Source organism: Dromiciops gliroides, chromosome 3 (genome assembly GCF_019393635.1).
Source record: "Dromiciops gliroides isolate mDroGli1 chromosome 3, mDroGli1.pri, whole genome shotgun sequence".
Lineage (NCBI taxonomy): Eukaryota > Metazoa > Chordata > Mammalia > Microbiotheria > Microbiotheriidae > Dromiciops > Dromiciops gliroides.
Window position 1 is genome coordinate 669,691,555 of NC_057863.1, and position 24,875 is coordinate 669,716,429.

General features: G+C 47.1%; 1 protein-coding gene across 2 annotated transcripts; it reads left to right on the plus strand.

Moving 5' to 3' along the window:
- The first annotated feature begins 8,303 nt into the window (after positions 1 to 8,303).
- Positions 8,304 to 22,928, plus strand: LOC122746396 (zinc finger protein 345-like). 2 transcript variants are annotated; one of them, XM_043991968.1, is made up of 5 exons: positions 8,304 to 8,791; positions 9,270 to 9,336; positions 9,593 to 9,719; positions 9,940 to 10,035; positions 20,590 to 22,928. In XM_043991968.1, the coding sequence occupies exons 2-5, from the start codon at positions 9,301 to 9,303 to the stop codon at positions 22,641 to 22,643; spliced, it is 2,313 nt and encodes a 770-aa protein (XP_043847903.1). In that variant the 5' UTR covers positions 8,304 to 8,791; positions 9,270 to 9,300; the 3' UTR covers positions 22,644 to 22,928. The 2 variants fall into 2 exon arrangements, with proteins under 2 accessions (XP_043847903.1, XP_043847904.1); XM_043991969.1 differs by having other exon boundaries at positions 8,304 to 8,688.
- Positions 22,929 to 24,875: the final 1,947 nt, after the last annotated feature.

Below are 24,875 nucleotides of genomic sequence, written 5' to 3' on the forward strand. Positions count from 1 at the left end.
TTTCTAGCACTTTCTAAATGGGGCAACTAAAGAATATACATTTTTTGTTATTCTGTGGCACTTTTACAAAAATAGACCAAGTATTAAGACTCAGAGAAATTGCAAATAACTAAAATAGAAGAAATACTTGGCATCCTTTATGGAAGGAAGGAAATAAACATATATATATATACACACACACACACACACACACACACACACACACACGCTGAGAGATATAAATGATGTGTGCTCTCATTTAAGCAGGCCACATTGCTCAACCTTCCAAGAACCCTCCCCCTCCCTTTTCCCTCTTCTACCCAGCTGGCAGTTACAGTTGCCTAGGGCAGATAACCGGAAGGCCATCAAATCCCTGTCCAATCAGAAGTTGTCCCACAAGGATGATTTCTCCTCAGAATCAGGGAGATTAGTGTACTACCCCAAACCAGTCCCTCTGTGTCTGGTCGTCAACCCCAAATTGCACTGCACTTGCTTAATAAGGTTTGTACATAGTATCTAACACACCCTGGGTGGAGATTTAACATAATTAGACATGCATCATATGATCAGGGTGGGGGTACATGTTTAGGAGTTAATATGAAGTAGGCATTGGGAGTAGCCAGCCTATGGTGAGATGGGAAAGGGACTTTGCCTGAGATCTAGAATAACAAGGGAAGTTTGCACCACTCTTCTAGAGTGCATGCTCATTCTCCCAAGGTTATAATAAAAGCCTTCATCCGTGCTCTGCTGCAAGTCTTATTATTTGTAAATACTTTACTTCCAACATACACTACTATGGAATTGGCATGATGCAGACCATAATGAAATAAAATAGTAAATCAGGAAGTACAAGAAAAGACAACTAAATGGAGACAATAATGAAATTTTAAATTATGAATGTGTCAAAAAACATGCCATTGAAAACTATGTAAGAGATGATGATGAGACAACCAAAACTTCTAGAATGTAGCAAAAGCAATCCTCAGGGGGAAATTATATCCCCAAAACACATAATAAAAGAGCATTAGTGAACTGAATGTACATTTTAAGAAATTACAAATCCAATTAAAAAAAGCCAAAAAAGCCAAGAAATGAAATTCTTAAAATTAGAGGAGAAATAGATCTTTTTGGGGAATGAAAAAGACTATAGAACTGTTAAGGCTAAAATTTAGTCCCGAAACAGCCAACAAAGTTGATAAACCTTTACCCAAGCTGACTAAAACAAGAAAAATCAAATAAGATAAAAGTGAACAAAATAAAATCACAATGAACTCAGTATAGAAACGTCAGAATCCACTATTCACATGTATACGGCTTAGGAAACAGAGGTTAAAAGAAATAGATTACCTATAAAAATATACCAAACAGATTCTAAGTAATCTAGTCTCAGAAAAGGAAAATGAACTAAAAGGGGGTATGTGGGAGGACTTGTGATACAGAAGGATTTATAAATGTTCTATCAAACTTTTAGAAAACAGTATGCTAAAAATATTCTCAATAATTCTTTAAGAGGGGCCACTAGGTGGAGCAGTGGATCAAGCATGCATAACCCGACTTTTTGCATACCCCAATCACCCAGGATGGAGTCACCCATGCAGGAGGTAGCAGGGACCTTCCTTCCTCACCACAGGGGTGGGAGTGGCCTCTTGACATGGTGGGCAAGGCAAGAATAACTCCATCTTTGAAGCCAGCAGATGGGGACAATCTTGTTCTCTCTTCCAGTGGTGTGTCTATTCATTCAAACCATGGGTACCAGGCACTAAGCTGGGTATGGGTCCCCTTCCCGGCCTGGTGGCCTCAATAATCAGACTTGGCATTTTGATCTGTTGGATTTGTCCTTTTCATTTCGAGGCACAGTAATAGAGCCCCAGACATGGGAGCTCCAGACATGGCAAGATGAGAAGTTGGGGAAAGGAAGAGTGTGTAGCCAATGAAGGGTGATGGCCTCAGGGTCATAAGACAGACAGCAAATGGATAGTAATGACTTGGAGCAAGACTCAGCAGGCTGCCAAGACCTTGGGAAGAGAGTGAGGCACCAGGAGGTCAGGACTGGGGGATAGGGATTTTCTAGAGGGCAGGAGGAAAGAGGAGGAGAAGGGAAAGGAAAAGCGGTGGTGTCCCGGGCAGCACCATGCAGCAATTTGTGGTTCTCCATCCAGACTGAGAGAGGTGACCCCTGGATGGAGAGTCTGTGTCTGTAGCACGTGGCCCGAGAGGAGGGGCAATGAGAGAAAGCCAACTGGAGTCAAGGGGCCACAACCTAGACCTGTCACTTAGGCTGTGGTCCAAATGAAGGGCAGTGGCCAATGCCGCCCTTCTGCATGTCGGTGGGGTTTTGTTTGGCTAAGAACACACTGGGGCATTGAATAGCTTTTCTTCAAAGTTCCGGTGGTTGGCCCCAACCACTGTAGACCTGGCAGATCTACAGCTCTGAGGACCACACAGGAACAGTGACTTCGTGGCACAGGGGTGGGAATTCTCCCTGCCCCAGCCCCTTGTTAGAGAATGATGAAGAAATGATGACTTGGCTCTTCAGATTGCCTGGCCCAGAAAGCCCTTCATCTTGCCAGCTGCTCCATCCCTGGAACTCCCTCCCTTGAAGTCCCTTCCACCCTTCTCTATGCCTTCCCCCTCTGATGGGACGACTCCTCCCTAAGAAGACCACAGCCCCCACTCTCTCCACAGTCCTGCACAAGGTAGTAGGCCCTGCCTTTGTTTCATTTTAGGTGTTGGCTCCCCACATTGCAACTAGCTCTTTGAGGGCAGACGCTATGGTCCTTTCTGCTTGTGTTTGCATTGCCAGCAGTGGACACAGGGCCTGGCATAGAGCGGGGCAAGCCAAAGGCTTCCCGACTGACTGAGGAAGGGGTTTCAGAGTTTGTAACTATGAGTGAAAGATTCATGAGCAGTGGAAGATCAAGGGGCCGGCCACCTCTAGAGGAGTCAAAGCATCCTTAGGAGGTTGGAGTCATCAAAGAATCTGTCCAAGCTCTGGGCTTGTCAACAGCAGAGGATTTTACTAGTGACTGGGCCCGACAGCAAAATCGTCCCGACTTTCCAGGTTCAGGAACAAGGTGACAAAGCCAACCCTTGTGCCTGCATCCAAGGGGCAGCAGCGGCCGGGCTAGTGGGGGGTGGTACACGAAGCCCAGAGAGGGGGTTGGCTCTCCCCCCAGTGACCATGTCATGAGGAAGACTAAAAGAGTTGTAGGAAAATGTGTCCACGCAGGGGCAGAAAGAGACCAACTGGGGACAAACAGGGACACAGAAAGACAGTCACAAGAAGAAAGAGAATAGCTTCGAGGCATAAAACCGCCGGAAGTCAAGAAAGAAGAGGAGGGACTGAAATGTGTCACCTGTGGCCTCCAGGAAGGCCCTCTGGGAAGCAGGGAGCCTGAGTCTGCCTATTGCCCAGCCCTGTTCTCTCCGTGGGCTTCTTGCCACCATTATACTTGCTTCCCTGGGGCCGGTGGGAAAGCATGGCCCAGGCTTTGGGCACTCAAGGTTTCCTGGCACCTGTTCCTTCTAGACCACCTTAGCAAGCAGCTTTGCTAAAAGTTCACCAAGTCTATTGGCTGAAAATAGATTGTGTGAGAATATGAGAGCATGGGTTGATCTTCCTAAGGTTCAGTGTCCTGAAGTTACCTCACATCAACAGGAGACTACTCTCAACCAATCAGCTTGAAGCAGTGTGGGAGGCAGTTGGTTTTGTGAATTGGTGGTTGGAACCTGGTGAGAAGTGGAGCTCTGATCACTCCTGGAGGGTAGTGAGGCTTTCCTATTCTTTCAGAGACACTTGTTCTCTCTTTGTTAACCTCTAATATATATTTTTTGTTTTTTGGGAGTTTTTTTGGTGAGGCAATTGGGGTTAAGTGACTTGCCCACGGTCACACAGCTAGTAAGTATCAAATGTCTGAGGCCAGATTTGAACTCAAGGTACTCCTGACTCCAGGGCCAGTGCTCTATCCACTGTGCCACCTAGCTGCCCCAACCTCTAATATATTTTAATAAATGTTTAATGCCTAAACTGTGAAACTGTTGTCCTAGTTAGCTTCCCCCACAGGGGGACAGATAGGGTGAGCACACACATTTAGTTTTACCCGTCACAGTTTTGGTGAGTCAGCCAGGAGCTGAACCTACAATCTTCTGATCTTCACGTTGGGTAAGAAATTTTCCCCTATTTCCATATTTCTGTCCATTTAAGTTTTCTTTTTCTTTCTTTCTTTCCTCCTTTCTTTCCTTCTTTCTTTTTTTTGTGGGGCAATGGGGGTTAAGTGACTTGCCCAGGGTCACACAGCTAGTAAGTGTCAAGTGTTTGAGGTTGCCTTTGAACTCAGGTCCTTCTGAATCCAGGGTCGGTGCTTTATCCACTGCGCCACCTAGCTGCCCCCCCTTTAAGTTTTCAAATGGGTCTCTTCAGCCTCCTAAGTACTTTAGTCTGGTTAATCAGACAAGCTGAGGTTAAGATCATGTTTAAACTTGGTCGGTTTGAATTTGAATATTCTATTCCTATTTTTATTTTTACCTTTTTTTTTTGTTTGGTGGTAAGGAAAGTTTTGAATATTACGGAGAGAATTAGAAATAGCGTACCCTAAGACTCCCCATGAGGAAAGCTACTCATGGATTGGGATGAGGGGAAACTGACAGTGAAATCAACCATGACCAAGGGAAATCTTATTGGACTGTGTTTTATATGACATAGCTTATTAAAGGAAGAATGGCCGGAACATGGGTCATTTAATCCTCAAACATTGAGGCATTTACAAGGAATTGTCTGCCACTAGCCACCTAAATATTGACTTTATTGGAAAGTCTGGAGTAAAGCAAGCAGAAAACTGATACAAGGGGCTACAGGAGAAGGGGAATCCACACCTGAGTTTGAAACTGAGCCTGTTTCTCAGGCTGGAATGCCAAATAGCCCAACTTCTATTTCCTCTACAGAAAATTCACCTTTGGAAGAGAGAGAAAAGCCCAAAATTCTTCCCCTTCCAGAGATCTTCACCCATAACCAAAAGGGTGCTGTAGTAAAGCTCAGACAATATACACCTTTAGGGCTCAAAGATCTGATATCATGGAAACAAAATATTCCTAAATTTGATGAGGATCCCACAACAGTGATCAGCCAGTTTAGAGCAATTTTCAGAGGATATCAGCCCATTTGGGGTGATGTTATTGATTTCATGAAAACAATATTATCCCCAGGGGAAAGAGCTGATATATTAACTGTAGCAAACTCCTTAGAAACATCAGGAAAAGTTACTATTCAATGGCCTTTAGAAGACCCTAACTGGGACCCCAATATCCCTGAGCATTTTGATGAATTGCAGGAAGCAAGGGAAACATTGTTGAAGGCAACAGAATCCTATGCTAGCAAGACTGATAACTGGGGCAGCTAGGTGGTACAGTGGATAGAGCACCGGCCCTGGATTCAGGAGGACCTGAGTTCAAATCCGAACACAGATACTTAACACTTACTAGCTGTGTGACCCTGCACAAGTCAAATAACCCCAATTGCCTCATCAAAAAAACCTCAAAAAACAAAGAAAGAAAGAAAGACTGAAAACTGGCAAAAAATTTATATTAACAGTTCAGGAACCTAATGAAAGACCTAATAGATTTTATGATAGATTGTGTAAGAGTGCCAAACAATATACTAGATTGGATCCATTAGATTCTAGAGATGCCCACTTTATCTCTAACCATTTTGTGCATCAATCTTTGCCAGAAATACGGAAATATTTTGAAAGGCAGTGTCCAGGTGGGAATGCCAGAATTAAAGAAATAGCAACATATATTTATGTTTGGGTTTTTTTTGTTTGTTTTTGTTTGTTTGTTTTTTAGTGAGGCAATTGGAGTTAAGTGACTTGCCCAGGGTCACACAGCTAGTAAGTGTTAAGTGTCTGAGGCTGAATTTGAACTCAGGTACTCCTGACTCCAGGGCCGGTGCTCTATCCACTGCGCCATCTAGCTGCCCACAACATATATTTATGAAGAAAATGAGAGGGAAGAAAAGAACAGGCAGAGCATTTTAGCTCCATTACAGGAAACCACGAGGCAGCAAGGTCAGGCAGTTGAGAATCGCTATCAACCCCCTAGATTTTCCTATTACTGCAATAGATGGGGACGCATAATGGGGTACTGTAGAATTAGGCAAAGGGAATTTAGACAGATGATGACTGGTGAATTTAGAAACCCCTTCAGGGGGCAGAATCAAAACAGTTATGGCTGATAATAGATTGGAAACACACTGCTGGGAATAAAGTACCTCACCTCTACCATCCCTAATGCTAAGCCCTCAGGAATTCTGCTCCCAGGGGCCCCTAGGACCCCAGCAGAGGGCAGGAGTCATCAGCCTTCAGCCCCTGGCACACCAGGGCCAGAGGGAGTTCAGCAATAAGGCCTAGGAGAATGAGGGAGCACCCTTACCAGGGCCAGGGAACAGCGAGCATCTGGAGCAAGTCATGGCTTCCAGTCTCGAACTCTGCATCCCAAACACATGGGGAGACGCTTCTCATCCCTCCTGCCAACACTTCCTTCTGCTTCCTTCCTCAGTCTCTTTTTGATTCCGGGCCCAGGGAAGAAGCCGTCTGTGGCTCAGACTGCCCGTCTGTCTTCCTCCAACACGAATAGAATGCTCTGGACAGACCTTGTCAGAACCCACGGTGAGCCTTCCCAGCTTTGTCCAGCCTCAGCACCCTGCCCCATAGGGCGCAGCTCTCTGCCATAGTCTCAGATTAAAGGAAATCTGACACTGACCCTAAATCCGATAGATTGAATGACCGCCCCTATGCTGACCTGCCTCTCGGACATCTCAACCTGGACACCAATAGACATCTGAAACTCAGCATGTCCCAAACTAGACCCCTTATCTTTGCCCCCAAGCTCTCTTTGATGCTTTCTCCCCCAGCCACCTCCCCTATTCCTGATGGCAGCCAGAGACAACCACAGTATATAGAGGGCAGGGCCTGGATTCAGGAGGACCTGAGTTCCAATCCAGCCTCAGACACTTGCTAGCTGGGTGACCCTGGGCCAATCACTTGACCTGTTTCCTTCAGTTCCTTTGTCTGTAGAATGGGGACATTGACAGCCCCTGCCCTCCTGTGCTGTTGCCAGGACCCAGTGAGGTAACTGTAAAGTGCTGAGCACGATGCCTGTGGCTTGTAAAGCTGCACACTTGTTAGCCAACTCCAGTGTTGTTACTGTCTTGGGCAACACTGGGGCTGCCAGGTGGCGCCATATTACAGAGAGCACCCCAGGCCCAGGAGTCAAGAAGACTCCTCTTCCTGAGTTCCAATCTGGCCTCAGACCTTACTGGCTGGGTGACCCTGGGCCAGTCACTTCCCCCTGCTTGCCTCAGTTTCCTCATCTGTCAAATGGCCAGCCACTTCAGACACGGGGTCACAAAGGATCAGACATGACTGAACACCCACCTTTGGGACAAGCACTTAAGAGGGCTCTGCAATTCTTTTGTTGTTTTGTTTTTTGCAGGGCAATAGGGGTTAAGTGACTTGCCCAGGGTCGCACACTAGTAAGTGTGAAGTGTCTGAGGCCGGATTTGAACTCAGCTCCTCCTGAATCCAGGGCCGGTGCTCTATCCACTGCACCACCTAGCTGCCCCCTGGGCTCTGCAATTCTTAAGGGAAAGGGCATGGGCAGGGCTTCGCTCAGGAAATGAAGAAAGGGTCTTCACATTCCTGTGCTTGCTGCTCCAGGTGCCAAGACCCATCTTTACAACCCAGCCAGGTGCAGGAACGCAGGAATCAATCAGTGTGTCACTCAATTAGCATTTAATAAACACCTACTGTGTGCCAGGCATGGAGGGAAAAGACAGGCCCTGCCCTCAAGGACCTTACAGTCTAATGGAGTCACTGTGGGCGTCCAGTGGGGACAGACTGGGACATGCCCCGGCTGCCGCATTCGGTCAGAGGCAGGAGACAAGAACAGATGAGCAGAGGATGAGCAGAGGTGGCCCAGAAGGGGACCCATGAATGAGCTGCGATCTGCCCTAGTGGAGAGACTCTCCAGGAACCAGTTCACATGGAGGCCACATTATTTACACTTCGGCCTCCAAGGAGGAAACACCTGCTCCGAACAACCTCCACACCCAGGCCCAAGTCCAGGGCAGGTTCGGGTTAGGGCCCTGGCTAGGGAAAACACGTTCGCAGTAGGTCCCTGCCTCAGAGACAATGGAAACCGGCAGGACTCTACGGGAGCACGCAAGCCGGGGCTGCGGACTACATTTCCCAGAAGGGAAAGCGCGGAGGCTCTGGCCGAGTTTCCGGCGAGGTCTCCATGGCAACGGCACTTCCGTCCCCAAACTGGCAGCACCCGTCCTTGTCGAGCCTGGCAGCCTCGGTTCTATTCCGTACTCAGCCACCGCCAGGGCTCGAGCCTTAGGGCTTGGCGCGGGGTAAGTGGGAGCCGGGCCCAGGGCCGGAGACAGGCAGAAGACGGGACAACGGGGTCGGGTCATGGCGCCTGCACCTGTTCTCCAGGACAACAAAGAAGAAAAGTAGGCGTGGAGTGGGGGGGACTTCCAGAATCGCCACCCAGAGGGAGCCACGCCTGCGCAGTCAGACGCCTAGCTCCGCCTCCAGCATTGCCTTTAGCCCCGCCCCTCCTCGAGAAAACACGCCCATTGGTCGATCCTCGAGGACGGGGGCCAATCAGCGGCTTCGCTGCTTCCCCGCCCCCCCTTTGGGAGAGCAGGTGCAGAGCCAGGAGCTGGCTTTGAGAAGGGGAGGAGACTGGGGGGGCGGGGTCCAGGCAGCAGCCCTTTAAGGAGTTCTTCAGGCAGTACAGTGACCCCCAGGTGAGGGGACAGACTGACCTCCCAGGTGCAGGCTCCCTGTGAGTCACTGCCCTGCTCCCGCACCTGCTATAGTTCCCTGCTGCCTTGGGAGAGACCCCAACCCCCCAGAGCCAGCCCCCTTTCCCTGGGCATCCCCCACTATCTCCCTCCCTCACCTGCTATAGCTCCCTAGTGCCCTGGGAGAGACCCCAGCCCCCCAGGGCCAGTCCCCTTTCCCTGGGCATCCCCCACTATCTCCCTCCTGCACCTGCTATAGCTCCCTAGTGCCCTGGGGGAGACCCGAGTCCCCCAGAGCCAGCCCCCTTTCCCTGGGCATCCCCCGTTGCCCTGCCTCCCATGGCCACACCCAACCAGCCTGGATGCCCCTCCTTCCCTTGCCCCATCCAGCAGGGAGGCCTGCCCCGTGCCCCTCCGCAGTGCCCTGGGGGGGGGTGGGCACACAATCCTGTCTTTCTCATGGCTGCCCTTCCCTTCTCAGCTCGGCCTCGGCCCGGAGGAGGGGGCCAGGCATGGCGCCCATGCTGCAGACCTCGGGGACCCACCTGGTGAGTGCGGGAGTCCACCTGGGGGAGGAGGCTGGGAGGGGCGAGAGGGGAAGGGGAGAAGGAGGGAGAGGAGGTGGGGGGGGTGACCACCGGGGCCCTCCGCCCTGCAGTGGATGGAGCAAAGACCGCTCCTTCAGGGGAGGGGCGGTGGTTCAGGGAGGGACCTGGACCCACCGCCCGTTGTCCGGGTGACAGAGCCAGCGCTTGGGGGAGGAGCCAGGGGGCCTCGGGCTCCTCACGGTCTTGGGTGTTTCAGGAATCGGTGACCTTCGGGGATGTGGCCGTGACCTTCACCCCCGAGGAGTGGGGGCACCTGCACCCCTCCCAGAAGGAGCTCTACCGAGAAGTGATGCTGGAGAACTACGGGCACCTGGTCTGCCTGGGTGAGGACCCCCGCCGCCCCTTGGCTTTCCTCCCTGGGCAGTGCCGGGCATGGGCAGGCACCAGGCTCCTTGTTCCCAGATGAGGACAGCCTCCCCATAGTGGGCCTCCCTCTGCGGGGTCTCCTCAGGGCCAGCCCAGGGACCCCCCCACACACAACCCGAAGAGCCTCCCCAAGGCCTCCCCTCAAGCCTCACCCTGTCTCCTGTCTCCCCTGAGCAGGACTTGCCTGTTCCAAACCTGATGTGATTGAGCAGCTGGAGCGAGGAGAAGCCCCTTGGAGACCAGAGGGAGGGATCCCAGGAAGCAGCTGTGCAGGTGAGTGAGGTGCCTGCCCCTGGGCAGCAGGAGGCCGGCAGAGACCCCTGGGGAAGCCCCTTGCCCATGCGCCCTGGCCTCTGGGAAGGGCCCAGACTGCCTGGCAGGCCAGAGCCCCCAGGGCTTCCTGTGAGCACGTTGTGGCCCCAGGGTCTGCCCCCACTCTCCCCCTCAAGGCCAGCCCTGATCGCTGCCTCAAGAGAACTTTGTTCCTGGCTACTGTGGGTGGCCCCTGGGCCCTGACCCTCTGGGGTGCTCGTGTCTGGGCTGATGCTTCTCCAGGCCGCCCCTCCTGTGCCAAGCTCTTTGCTGACTTCCAGGCTGCATTGTCTCCCTGCTCATGGGCCACCTGGGTGTCCTGGGGGCCTCAGACTCAGCAGGTCCTACCCAGGCTCATTCCCCTTCCCCCAAACCCTCACAAGGTTTTCCTGACAATGAACTTTCTGAGCACTTTGTCTGAGACAGGGCAACCCAGCCCTTCCCTCCCCACACCATTGGCTGCATGCGTGTGTCCGGCCTCTGGGGCTGCCCCATTCCTGGTAGAGAGGCACCAGGCTCTGAAGGGGTGACTCCCCTTGGCTGTGGCTCTGGCTGTGTCCTTTTCACGTTGTTTCAGAAAGGCTCGCACCTGTGCCCATCTCTGCCACCCTTGCCCATGCCTCCGTACACTGCCAGTGCTGAGTCTTGTTGTCCTGGCACCTTTGCTCAGATATGATGGCAAAGGGGTCTCTCAAGGCGTAGTCTCCTCTGGTGGTGGGAAACCTCTCTGAACCAAGGCTTTGTCTCCTCACCGTTTATCACAGAGCTGAGTCCTGAGCCTGGGCTTTGCTGGGAGAACAGCAGTACCCTGGCATTTCCTTTCCTCCTCAGTCGGCTTTCCCCCCAAGGAGACAAAGCAGTCCAGAAAGCTTGTCATCGTTCCTGCATTTTAAGGACGGGGCCCTCTTTCTGGATCACTAGTTCTTGCCCTTCCTTTCTCCCTCAAATCTTCCCTCCTCTCCCATTAACAATCAAGGAAAAGGAAACTCTTCTAACAAATGAGGCCAGAAGTGGACGTCTTTTTGTACCCGAGTCGGTCACCTCTTTGTCAAGAGGTGAATAGTAGGTTTCATTCTGTGTCCTCTTGGATGCTCAGCACCTTGGTCACTTGATGTGTCCAGGATTCTCTGATACCATCTCTTCTTTCATTTTAGGGTGTGATAATAATCTGTTCCATTCATGGGCTGTTCTGTGTTCAGCCAGGCCCCAATCAGGGACACCTGCTCCATCTCTGATTCTTTGCTACAACAAAAAGTGCTGCCGTCAATATCTTTGTAAATGGGGGTTCTTTGGATTCTTTGAGGTAGAATTGCCGAGTCAGAGGGTTTATGCAGGTTGGTGAATCTCTGGGTTTAGTTCTGAATGGATCTCCAGAAGGGTTGGCTTGGCCTGATTGACCACTCCACCAACAGTGCATTGGTATAACCTTCCTCCAGCAATTTTCCTTTTATCATCTTTGCTAATCTGATGGGTGTGAGGCGACACCCCAGGGTTGATTTCATTTGTATTTCATTTAATAGAGTTATTTGGAGCATCCCTATGGTTGTTGATAATTTGGGTTTCTTCATGTTGCATTGAAAATTACTGTTGACAGGCAGCTAGGTGGCGCAGTGGATAAAGCACCAGGCCTGGATTCAGGAGGACCTGAGTTCAAATCCCACCTCAGACACTTGACACTTACTAGCTGTGTGACCCTGGGCAAGTCACTTAACCCTCATTGCCCCACCAAAAAAACAAAAAAGAAAATGACTCTCGACACCAGTTTGAGGTAAGTATATATTAATTTGTTAGTATTACAGCAGTAAAGGATTGACCACGTGTCTCCCTAATTCCGCACGGTCCCAGGCCATGTGATAGAGAAGGCAGAGAGAGAGTTTCTCCATGTCAGTTAGCAGGAGCAGGAGAAAAGCCCCTGAGAGACCCATGTGGTCTCCCAGAGAGACAGCATGTCATCTCAAGGAGACTCAAGAGAGAGCCGGAGACCGAGACCATGTGCCCTCATTCCAGGAGAGACCCAGAAAATGCCCCAAAGCCCTCCTGTGGCATTGTCCAAGGGTTTTTATCCTCTTTTGATAGAGGCAGATACATTGATCAAAGCTAATTGGGTCATTATACATCAAACAAATCTAATTGGTTAGACTTATTCAAATCTATTGGTTCACATGACTGGAAGGTGGTCTATATTAAAATCAATTCCAGAGGTGACTTCTGGGAATGAAGTGCAAAAATCCTTCATTCAAGATCCATTATCTAGGAGTGGTTTAATTATTCAGTCCTTCAGCTATCTAGACAAAAGAATCTATCTCAATTCCTTGTGTTCCCTTAAGTTTGTCCTAGATGAGTTTTGATGAAGTTTCTCAAGGAGAACTCAACTTTCTGGAGGCGGGGGGGGGGGGGGGGGGGGGGGGGGGCGGGGAAGAGAAAGGACTGATCCATGGGTCCCCCATGAGATCAATTATTAATAATTATTTTTTCCCATTCACTTGAGAACCGTCTGTTCACATCATATGTGACCATTTATTGACCCAGGAATGGCTCTTTTTCTCATATATGTCAGATATCAGACCTTCATCAGAGAAACTTGTAAAGATTTTTGTTTTTAGTTATCTGTTTTTCTTGCAATTTTACCTGCATTGATTTTGTTTGTCCAAGAGACCCATGTGGTCTCCCAGAGAGACAGCATGTCGTCTCAAGGAGACCCAAAACAGAGCAGGGGAGTGAGTCTGAGACCATGTGCTCTCATTTCAATTTATATAATCCAAACTGTCCATTTTGTCTTCTGTATTCTTTTTTATCTCTTGTTTGGTCATGAATCCTTCCCTTATCCAGAGTAGTAAAAACTCTTTCCTTTCCTGTCCCTCTAATTTGTTTGCAATGTGTCCTCTTCTATCTAAGTCACAAATCCATTTGGAGTTCTTGGTGATATATCATGGGAATTTGTTGAGCTAAACTTCATTCCTGCCAGACTACTTTCCCTTTTTCCCTAACACTTTTGTTGGCGAGTGAGCCCTCTTCTTGCAGTTGGGTTTTTGGTATTGACCAAACTGCATGATCGTGTTTGTTTGCTTCTGTGTCTGCTTCCACAATCGGCTTTTCTGTTTTCACCAATAGGAAATAAATTGGATGGGGATGATATGACATTTTAATTTGAGATATATTTCAGTGGCCCTCTGACTTTCCCATTATTTCAGCATTTCCCTTGAAATTCTTGATCTTTTGTTCATTTAGAGGAATTTATTCTCATTTGAGTCGTATAACAGCGTTTTTTTTGATCATTTGAATGGTATAACTCTGAATAAGTAAATTAATATATATGGTATTGTCACTTTCATCATATTGACATTGCCTGGCCAAGAGCAATAAATATTTCTACAATTTCTTTAGGTCTGTCTTGGTTTCCGTAAAGAGTGTTTTGTGGTTAGTTAGTGTTATTGGGGGAAATAGTGGGGGGTAGGGGTGTCCTTAGGAATTCTTCTTTAAACAATTACACCCTGTTGCACACAAATACACTTAGAATAAAATAATATTTTATTTAGGAGTTAGAGGAAGGCAACCAAGAGAGAAGTCAGACTTCTCTCAAGGGTAGATAGCATGGCACAGAGACATGGTTCTCTGAGATATCTGTCTCCTCAAGCAGGAGAAAAGCAAATACTTTTACAGACATCTGATGGTGGAGGGACCAGTGGGGTGATCATCTGACTGTGTCCAGTTCCCTTTGTGGGTGGGGAAAGCTTGAGTGAAGCTTGAAGTGGAGAACTTCTGGAGTTATCTCTGTCCCCTTGATGCCACCCAGGCAGCAGCCACACTTAATGGGATGATCACCTTGAGGGCTAGGGGAGGCTGGTCTTGAGGTGTGTCTGTCCTTTGGTTTGCTTTCTCAAGGAGAAGGTTCAGTCAGCTGGACAGGTTAAACTTTAATAGCTCTAACCCTTAACAGTCCGTCAGCAAGCAGTTATTAAGTGCCTACTTTGAGCCAGGCACTGGGCTAAGGGTTAGAAAACTAAGAAAGGCAAAAGCCAGTCCCTACTCTGAAGGATGTCCCAATCTGATGGGGGAGACCATTTGAAAACACTTGTAAATCAGAAAGGAATGAGCAGAGGGAACACACGGCCATTGAGGGAGAGCAAGAAAGGCTTCTCATGGAAGATGCAATTTTGGCATTTCCTTTCCTCCTCAGTTGGAATGTGTAGGAAGCCAGGAGCTGGAGCGGAGCAGAAAGAACATTCCAGCATGGGGGATGGCCAGAGAGAAGGCCCCGGGCCGGTCCAGGGCTTCTCTAGGAGGCCAGGGTCACAGGGTCACAGAGGAAGGTGCAAGGGGAAGGGAAGGAGGATGTTTGGAGCCCAGAGGTCGGGAGCCCCTGGAGATTTGTGAATGGAGGGGGAGATGGTCCGATTTGTACTTCAGGAAGAACCTTGGACAGAAGAATGAAGCTTAGGCTGGACTGGAGAGAGACGAGGAGGGTGGAAGTACGTGTGGGCTGCTGCAGTGGCCCAAACGTCAAGCGATGAGGACCTGCATCGCCCACCCTGGCGACAGCGTCAGAGGAGAGCAAGCATGGAGCGGGTGAGGCTGAGGATGACACCTTGGTGCTGGTTTGGAAGGGGGTCAGATCTGAACTCGTTGGCTAGAAGGGGTCTGTAGAGCACCCCCTTGAGAGGCGTAATGGGGGGCTGGCAGGGAGAGCCTGGATGTCAGGTCAGGGCTGGCTTAAGTCGACTTTGAGAATCTAGCAGAGATGATCAATCACCAATAGTATGGAAGGAGAAAAGAGGACAGGGCCTGAGGGGACACCTGTGGTGTGTCCTGGGGGGGCCTGGAAGAAGATCCACAGTCAGGGAGGAGGAGATCAAGGATATAAGCAGGCCCTGGAAATGGAGGTGATGACAGTGTCAGAGGCTGCACAGAGGCATGAAGACTGAGGGCTGAGGAACAGGCCATTAGATGTGGAAGCTAAGAGCTCATGGTGACTTTGGAGAGAGCAGATTCAGAGGAATGATGACACTGGAAGCCATACTGGAGACAGGTTAAAAGAGGGGCAGGATGGGACAGCTAGGTGGCGCCATGGTTAGAGCACCAGCCCTGGATTCAGGAGGACCTGAGTTCAAATTTGGCTTCAGACACTTGACATTTACTAGCTGTGTGACCCTGGGCAAGTCACTTAACCCCAATTGCCTCACTTTAAAAAAAAAAAAGAGTGGCAGGATGGGGGCAGTTAGGTGGTGCAGTGGATAAAGCACTGGCCCTGGATTCAAGAGGACCTGAGTTCAAATCTGGCTTCAGACACTTGACATTTACTAGCTGTGTGACCCTGGGCAAGTCACTTAACCCCATTGCCCCACAAAAAAAAAAAAGTGGCAGGAGAAAGTGGAGGTGCTTCTTATAGATGCCTTGACAAGGGAGGAGAAGAGAAAGGAGAGGTATCTTTTTTTTTTTAAATTTTTTTTTAAACTTTTTTTTTTATAAGTGAGGCAATTGGGGTTAAGTGACTTGCCCAGGGTCACACAGCCAGTAAGTGTTAAGTGTCCGAGGCCAGATTTGAACTCAGGTACTCCTGACTCCAGGGCCGGTGCTCTATCCACTGCGCCACCTAGCTGCCCCTGAGAGGTATCTTTTTAAAAATAATATTTTATTATTTTTCCTAATTACATGTAAAAAATTTAACATTTGTTTTCTAAAATTTTGAGTTTTCTCTCTCTCCCCGCTCCCTCCCTCTCTCCCCTCTCTGCCTTCCTCTCTCCCTCTCTCCCCTCTCTGCCTTCCTCTCTCCCTCTCTCCCCTTCCTCCTCCCTGAGATGGCAAGCAATTTGATATAGGTTATACATGTGCAATCCTGCAAAACATATTTACATATCAGTCATGTTGTAAAAGAAAACAGACTCTTCCCCCAAAAAAAAACACAAAAAAAGAAAGTTAAAAATACTGTGCTTTGAGCTGCATTCAGACTCCATCAGTTCTTTCTCTGCATGTGAATAGTATTGTCTTGGATCATTGTATTGCTGAGAAGAGCCAAGTCATTCACAGTCACACATCCTGCAATGTTGCTGTTACAGTGTACAATGTTCTCCTGGCTCTGCTTACTTTACTTTGCATCAGTTCATGTGGGTCTTTCTGGATTTTTCTGAAATCACCTTGCTTGTCATTTCAGTATTCCATTACCACCGTATACCACAGAGTGTTCAGCCATTCCCTAGCTGATGGACGTCTGAGAAGGGAGATGTCTATTGTGGATGGATGTTTCAAGCGAGGGATTTTTAGGATGAGAGAAAGGTGTGTGTTTGTAGGCCACGATGTGGCAGCCAGCCTAAGAGGAGAGGCCTGAAGATGGCGAGAGGGTGGTGATGGTGGAGGTGATCACCTCCTCACCCGGCATCACGCCATGAAGGCAGAGAAGTCTACTCATCCATCATGGTGGTGCAGCCATGGGGAAGCGAGGGGCTTCTGGAGCATCGCTCTGTTTCTTACACGTCAAGGACAGGTTTTGTGAGAATGGGGGAGATGTAAGTGTGTTTGTAGGCAGCAAGGCTGGAGCCAGGAGAGTAGGGTGATAGGGCAGTCAGCTGCGGAAGATGGGAATGAGGGGGACAGCAGGAAAGTGTAGGAGAGAGCAGAGGACAATGTCTGAGTCATGGCAGATGACGAGGGGGCAAGATTTTTCTTTCAGTGAAATATGTGATGAGGTTCTCAGCTGAGGGTGAAGAAGAAGGGCACCTTACATTGTAAGGTTTAGGGGTAGCAAGGACCTTGAGAGGAGAACATAGGATAGACCTGGGTCAACCCCCCAAGGGGTCACAACAGGGAAGGAATGAGAATGTAGCCAGGGAGAAATGAGGGCCTGAAAAAACAAACAAACAGGTGAAGGGAGGGAGGTCTTGGTGAGGTCAAAGAACAGGGTGAGGGGTCATCAGGCACCGGCGGTCAGACAACAGAACTGCTGAACTCTTGCCTATGGAAGTGAAACACTTGGGGTGGGGGATGGCAGGACCTTGGGTATGACTGTCTTTCTGTATAGCCACAGTCAAGTGGAGGAGTAGGCCATGGGAGAATAGTTTGAGAAACTGGGAAGGTCGCATACTTCAGGAAGTAACAGTGTGTATGTTGAACTTCTTTATGATGAGGGAAAGATTTGAGGTGGAAAGACCATGGACAAAGTGCTGAACTTCATAGAGAATGGCCTGTCAGGATCCAGAGTGGGCGATCTGTTTGCATTGAATGAACCTCAAAGTGGGAAAGATTGTTTAGTGATGGTGGCGGAGGGAGCATCTGAAAGTGACCATGGGGAGCATGGAGGAGTCCTACTCCCCCACCTTGACCAGGGAGTCAGGGGGTACTGGAATAGGTGGCAAGGGGAGAGGACCAGGTCTCTGAGTGACAGAAGACAGAAACAGGGAGAAACAGGATTAAAAGGAAAAGAAGTTTGCTCATTGCTGAGCAGGCATTCCATAGGTTACTGTAGAAAGAGTGGGGGGTCTGGAGCTTGACCCTGGGACCTTGGGTTGAGGTGGATGGGAGTAAGTAAGCTGGCAGCTGGGCGTGGAGGACAGGGTCACAGGGTCCGCAAGGCAGCAGCTGGTGGTCCAGCATCACTGAGCTAGAGAGAGGGTAAGTCGGAGGGATTCCAGGCTGAGTTTTGCTGGTTAGAGAGAGGACTGGAGGGAGAGACAGGTGATAAAACAGTTCAAGGTCTTCTGTGGAGATCCAGCCTCATAGCAAGGGAAGTTGTGTCCTGTGAAGCCCTGGAAGGCTCAGCTCACAACGGGGAGCCTGGAGGTGTGTGGGCAGCAGTTCCTGCCTGTGCTAGAGAAGGGTTGTGTGAGGGCTGGGAAGTGGAGGAAGTAGAAGGAATCTTAGGCCGTGACGGGCCTTCCACAGAAGGCTTTGTTCTCCTAAATCTACTCTCCTGCTAAGAGAGGTAGTGCTACCTGGTGTATAGAGATCCAGGGAGACCTGGGGTCAGGCCCTGCCTCTGACCCATACTGTGTGTGACCCTGAACAATACCCTTAGCCTCTCAGTGACAGAGGCAGCTAAGGCTAGACCTGGCAGAGAAGGGCCCAGCCTGCACTAGTGGAGGGAGGTTCCTTGTCAGCACCGGACAGATCAGCATGCCTCTGCCCCTGGTAAGTCTTTCTGTCTTTCCTGCTTCCCGGATGGATTATCTTATTAGTTGTGTTCAGCTGTCCCCTTTCCTTTGCTCACGGTAAATTACAAGACCTAATTTGTGGTGCTTTCGTCCAAGCCACCCAGTCTTCACTGGCACTCTGTTTAGGTCCCCTATTTGACTCAGATGGCAGCTATTTTTGTCAGAGTAAGGTCTTGTTCTTCATTCCATTGCTCATATTTTCATTATAGCTTTTGGAAATAAATGAAGCCTTAATTAGGATTCCTTAGTTTCTATTTAGAATTTTATTTTCCCAAATTACATGTAAAAGACAAATTTTGACATCAAATTTTAAAAAACTTTGTGTTCCAAATTTTCTTCTTCCCTCCCCCCCTACCCTGCCCAAGAACTCAAGCAATTCAATATAAGCTATATATGAGCAGTCATGCAAAACATTTCCACATTAGCCAGGTTGTGAAAGAAAACAGACAGAAAACAAAACTTCAGATATAGGAACCAACAAAAAATTGTGCTTCAATCTGTATTCAGATACCATCAGTTCTCTCTCTATAGATGGATTGCATTTTTTATAAGAACTTCAGAGTTGTCTTGGATGAATGCATTGCTGAAAATAACCAAGTCATTCACAGCAGATCATTTCAGAATATTGCTGTTATTTTGTATACAGTACATTTCACTTTGCATCAGCTCATGCATGTCCTTCCAGGTCTTTCTGATAGCATCCTGCTCATCATTTTTTTTTTGGTGGGGCAGTGAGGGTTAAGTGACTTGCCCAGGGTCACACAGCTAGTTAGTGTCAAGTGTTTGAGGCCGGATTTGAACTCAGGTCCTCCTGACTCCAGGGCTGGTGCTCTATCCACTGCACCACCTAGCTGCCCCCCATCATTTTTTATAGTAAGCTACATTTATATGGTACTTTAAAGAGAGATTTCCTTACCATAAACCCATGAGGTTGATTATTGCAACAACAGTAATAGATAACATTTATATAGTATCTTACACCTGACAAAAGAATTTTCTTCACAATGTCCAGCAAAGTAAGCACCATACATTTTGTTATCATCATCATCCATCGATCCTCATCATCAATCAGTCCTCATCTTCCTCCAATCACCATCAATCCATCAGTCATCATCATCTTACATTACTCTTGCCTCTGCTTCAAAATTGTTTTCACAGTTATTATTAACTGTCTCCCTCCCTGTGATATTTACTCTATTTTCTATCTTCTTTCACCCCTCCCTCCTCAAAAGTGTTTTGCTTCTGACTGCCCCTCCCCTACTCTGCCCTCCCTTCTTTTACTTCTCCCTCCTTATCCCCTTCCCCTCCTAAGGATTAGATAGATTACTCCACCTAATTGAGTGTGTATGTTATTCCCCCCTTGAGACAACTCTGGTGAGAGTAAGGTCTTTGAGCCTACTCTGATGAGTGTAAGGCTCATTCACTGCCCCACTCCTCCCCCTTCTCTCCCCTGACTCCATAAGCCCTTTCCTGCTTCTTTCATGTGAGATTTCACCCCATTCTACCTCTCTCCTTCCCCCTCTCCCAGTGCAATCCTCTCCTCCCTCAATTTTACCCTAAAGGTGTCATCATGGGGCAGCTAGGTGACACAGTGGACAAAGCACCCACCCTGGACCCAGGAGGACCCAAGCCCAAATCCGGCCTCAGACACAAGACACTCACCAACTCCACGACCCTAGGCATGCCACCCAACCCTGACTTCCCCACAAGGAAAATGATAAAAAATAAATGCTTTACAGATATCATCCCTTCATAATCAATTCCCCACCTGTGCCCTCTGTTTAAATTTATTCCTATCATCTGCCCTAATACTGAGAAAGTTCTTATGATTTATACGTATCATCTTCTCATGTAGGAATGTAAACAGTTTAAGGTTTTAACATCCCTAATGATTTCTTTTTCCTGTTTACCTTCTTATGCTTCTCTAGGGTCTTGTATTTGAAAGTCAAATTTTCTATTCAGTTCAGGTCTTTTCATCACAAATACCTGAAAGTTCTCTTTTTCATTGAAGTCCCATTTTCCCCCCTGAAAGATTATACTCAGTTTTGCTAGGTAGGTGATTTTTGCTTGCAATCCCAATTCCTTTGCTCTCTGGATTATCGTATTCCATGCCCTCTGATCCTTTAATGTAGAAGCTGTTAGATCCTGAATTAGCATCCCTTAAAATACACTAATGGCCTACTGGTCTGCCAATTCATGTCACATGCTGAATTGGTTTGACTTGTTTTTTCTTGGTCCCAAAAGGCAGTAGTAGGGGCATCATTCTCTCATGCAAAGATCGCTAGTTATTGAGGGAAGAGACAGAAAATAGGAGACTACATGTAAAACTAGCTGAATAAAGGGTATTTTTGTGTTGTGTTTTTTTTTTTTCCAGATTGGGATCCTAGGTGTGAAACAAAGACCTCACCTCCAAAACTGGGCCTTTCTGTGCAAGAATCATCCCAGGAAAGACTCACCAAGAATAGTTCTTTCATATCCAGATTGGGAGAAAACCAGGCAAGTGATATAAGGTTACTAAGACAGCAAAAGGATAAGAAGAAGCCTTCCAGACAAAAACCCAGTATCCAAAGGAAAAGTTCCAGCCAAGTGAGAAACCATAAGTATGACCAATGTGATAGAAGCTTGAGTCCAGGATCTATTGTTTTAGCACAACAAAGAGAATCAGCAGGAAAGAGTCTCCGCAAACATGATAAACATAGAAAGAACCTCAAAATACATTCAGATAAAAGAAAATGTAATAAAATATGCCCCAAAAAGACATTTTCTAAATTTAAAGAATGTGATGAATCCTTCAGTAACAATTCAGACATCAATGAAAGTGAGAAAACTGAAAAGAAACCTTTTGTATGTAATGAATGTGGGAAAGGCTTCTTTCAGAAGATGTGTCTTATTCAGCATAAGAGAAGTCATACTGGAGAGAGACCTTATGAGTGTGGTCAGTGTGGGAAGGCCTTCTATCAGCAAGGACACCTCATTCAACATCAGTCAATTCATACAGGAGAAAAACCTTATAAATGTAATGAATGTTCTAAAGTCTTTCGCCTGAGCACAGGGCTTGTTGAACATCAGAAAATTCACACAGGAGAGAAACCTTATAAATGTAATGAATGTGGGAAGGCCTTCCGCCATGGATCCCATCTAACTCAACATCAGAGAATTCATACTGGAGAGAAACCTTATGAATGTAATGAATGTGGAAAGACCTTCCGTCATAGTTCACACCTTACTCAACATCAAAGAATTCATACTGGAGATAGACCTTATAAATGTACCGAATGTGGAAAGGCCTTCCGTCATGGTTCACAGCTTACTCAACATCAAAGAATCCACACTGGAGAGAAACCTTATGAATGTAAAGTCTGTGGGAAGGCCTTCCGACAGAGTACACAACTTACTGCACATCAGACAATTCACACTGGAGAGAAACCTTATGAATGTAATGAGTGTGGGAAGGTCTTCCGCCAGAGTATACAACTTACTACACATCAGAGAATTCATACTGGAGAAAAACCTTATGAATGTAATGAATGTGGGAAATCCTTCCGTTTAGGCACAAGCCTTAGTGAACATCAGAGAATTCATACTGGAGAGAAACCTTATAAATGTAATGAATGTGGAAAGGCCTTCCGCCTAGGCACAAGACTCAGTGAACACCAGAGAATTCATACTGGAGAGAAACCTTATGAATGTTCTGAGTGTGGAAAGGCCTTTGGCCACAGCTCACAGCTTACTCTACACCAGAGAATTCATACTGGAGAGAAACCTTATGAATGTAAGGAATGTGGCAAGTCTTTCAGGCAGAGTATACAGCTTACCCTGCACCAGAGGATTCATACTGGGGAGAAACCTTATGAGTGCAATGAATGTGGGAAGACCTTCCGCCAGAGCACACAACTTACTGTACATCAGAAAATTCATAGTGGAGAGAAACCTTATAAATGTGATGAATGTGGGAAGACCTTCAGACAAAACACACAACTCACTGTACATCAGACAATTCATAGTGGAGAGAAACCTTATAAGTGTTTGGAATGTGGCAAGTTCTTCCGCCTGAGCACAGGACTTAGCGAACATCAGAGAATTCATACTGGAGAAAAACCATACAATTGTAATGAATGTGGAAAGACCTTCCGCCACAGTTCACACCTTACACGCCATCACATGATACATACTGGGAAAAAACCTTTTGAATGTAGTGAATGTGGAAAGTCCTTTCCCCAAAGTGCACAACTTACCAGGCATGAGAGAATTCATACTAGAGAGAAGCCCTATAAATGTTTTGAATGTGAAAAGGCCTTCCGCCAGTACTCACAGCTGACTCGGCATAATAGAATTCATACAAAAGATAAACCTAATGAATATAGCAAACGTGGGAAGGCTTTTAGAGAGCCCAGAGCTCTTAATAGAAATCAAAACCTGCATCCTTGAGAGAAATGTTGTGAGATGAATGTAAGAATAGTAGGGAGCTGGTTGGAACTGTCAGCTAGGAAGCACAGTGGATAGACCCCAGACCTGGAATTAGGAAAAACTGAGTTCAAATCTGGCCTCAGAACTTTCCCAGCTATTTGACACTGAGCAAGTTAATAGTTAATCTCTGTCAGCCTCAGTTTTCTCATCTTTAAATGATAATACCACCATCTACCTCTCAATATTGTAAAGGTAAAATGTAGTATTACAGTATTAAGTAAAAATGAGATAATAACATTTTAAAGTACTTAGCAAAACTTAAAAACACTGTGTATATATGTATATATATATATATAATCTATCAAAACAATAATAACTAATTCTTGTTGAGTAACTGAATATTTGCCTGTGTTTAAATAGGACTTATTCAACATTGAGGAATATATAATATTGAGAAACCATATGAAAGTAGTGATTGAGGAAAGGCCTTCTCCCAGAGTAAATGGTCAGTTGATACTAGAGAAAGAACCAATGTGAATGGAATAGATGTGGAAAGACCTTCAGCCAGAACATATAACTTACTGACCATCAGACAATTTGAACTGGAAGGAAGCCTAATTCCTTGGATTTTCATAAATGTCAAGCTGTAACTGTCCTGGTGACCATCTGGCCTAGTTCCCTTTATGTTAAAGATGAGAAGACTGAAAGCTAAGGAGTTTAAATGATGTGAAGCCAGGTCATTAGTGGCAGAATCTGGATATGAACAAAAATATTTCAACTCCAAATCCAGTGTTCTTCCTACAGTGTCAGACTGAATTCATCCAGAGCCATGGGAGACAATTTAACCTAAATGGAAGCTCTACAAATAAGGCATTTTCCTGTCTAGTTTCTCCACAGGGGTTGTTGTACACCATTTCCTGAGAACTCAGGTTCCCAGCCATCTCCTTCCTTCACATGGAAGGTGATTGAGACTTTTTCAATCTGACCTTCTCTGAGACCTCACAAATCCCTAGCCTTCCCCCTCTACTCCTGCCTTCAGTAGACCACCAACCATCCCCCTCCCTCAACCTGTACCAATGTAAACAGAGTTTGGGGACTGAAGGCTTCCTTGATGCAGCTCTGAAAACAGTGATTTTGCAATTCCTTTATCCCATTCCTATTAAATCAAGAAGATTCACTGCTCCCTTCCCTAAATCCGAGGTGTTTCTCTGCTTCCCCACCCCCACCCCCGAGACCACAAAGAGCCTCTTTCTCCACTCCCACACTTGAGTTTAACCAAAATCTCTCAGGTGGTACAGCAGCTCCAACTTAAGCCAGCTCATGTTTGTGTGATCTGGACAATCCACCTCTCCTATCCCTTAAAGTGTTATCAAAAACAAAGCTTTCTGCCCAAAAATGTTCATCACAATGTTGTTTGTAGTAAAAAAAAAAAAAAAGAAAGAAAAGAAAAGAAAGCTGGGATGACCCAGAGAGAGCAGAAGTGCTGGGATGGAGGCCTGTGGCGTGCAATTGCTAGTATCTGTGCAGCACTTTGAAGGTTTGCAAAGCACTTTACAAGTATCAGCTCATTAGACTCTCAGAACAACCTTGTTAGGTAGGTATTAGCATTGATTCCATTTTACAGATGAGGAAACTGAGGCAGAGGTTTAAGTGACTTGTCCCTGAAGATAGCTAGTAAGCATCTGAGGCAGAGTTTACACTTAGGATATCCTCCTCCATGTCCAACCTGATCCAGTGTGCTACCTACTTGTCCAATAATAATACCTACCATTTACATAATGGTTTAAAGATTCCAAAGTGCTCTACAAATTTCATTTTTCCATAGAACAATCTGGGAAGTGGATGCTATTATTATCCCAATTTTACAGTTGAGGAAACTGACACATAATATAAATGACTCAGAGTTAAACAGCTAGTAAGTGTCTGAGGTTGGATTTGAACTCAGGTCTCCCTGATACCATGTCCAGCACTCCATCTACTGCACCATCAATTCACAGGGGTGGGACATGAATGGTGATCTGGCAAAGGATATGTAAGAATCCATTAGGAAAGGAACCAGGACAAACTGATCCTCCTCAAACAAGTCTCATGATGTTCTCCCCTACACCCCCTTTAAGGAGCCCCATTGGCTCCCAATTCCCTATGGGATCAAATAGAAAACCCACTTTGACATTTAAAACCCTTCACAACTTTGCTGTCTTCCTTTACCTTCCTCTCTTGCCCATCCTCTTCCACCCAATGACATTGGCCTCC

Bases quoted from the DNA above. Each gene is read 5' to 3' on its own strand.
- LOC122746396 (XM_043991968.1), top strand. From the start codon at position 9,301: ATGGCGCCCATGCTGCAGACCTCGGGGACCCACCTG. The intron at 9,337-9,592 runs GTGAGTGCGGGA...TGGGTGTTTCAG, and splicing joins AGACCTCGGGGACCCACCTG to GAATCGGTGACCTTCGGGGA. The intron at 9,720-9,939 runs GTGAGGACCCCC...TCCCCTGAGCAG, and splicing joins CGGGCACCTGGTCTGCCTGG to GACTTGCCTGTTCCAAACCT.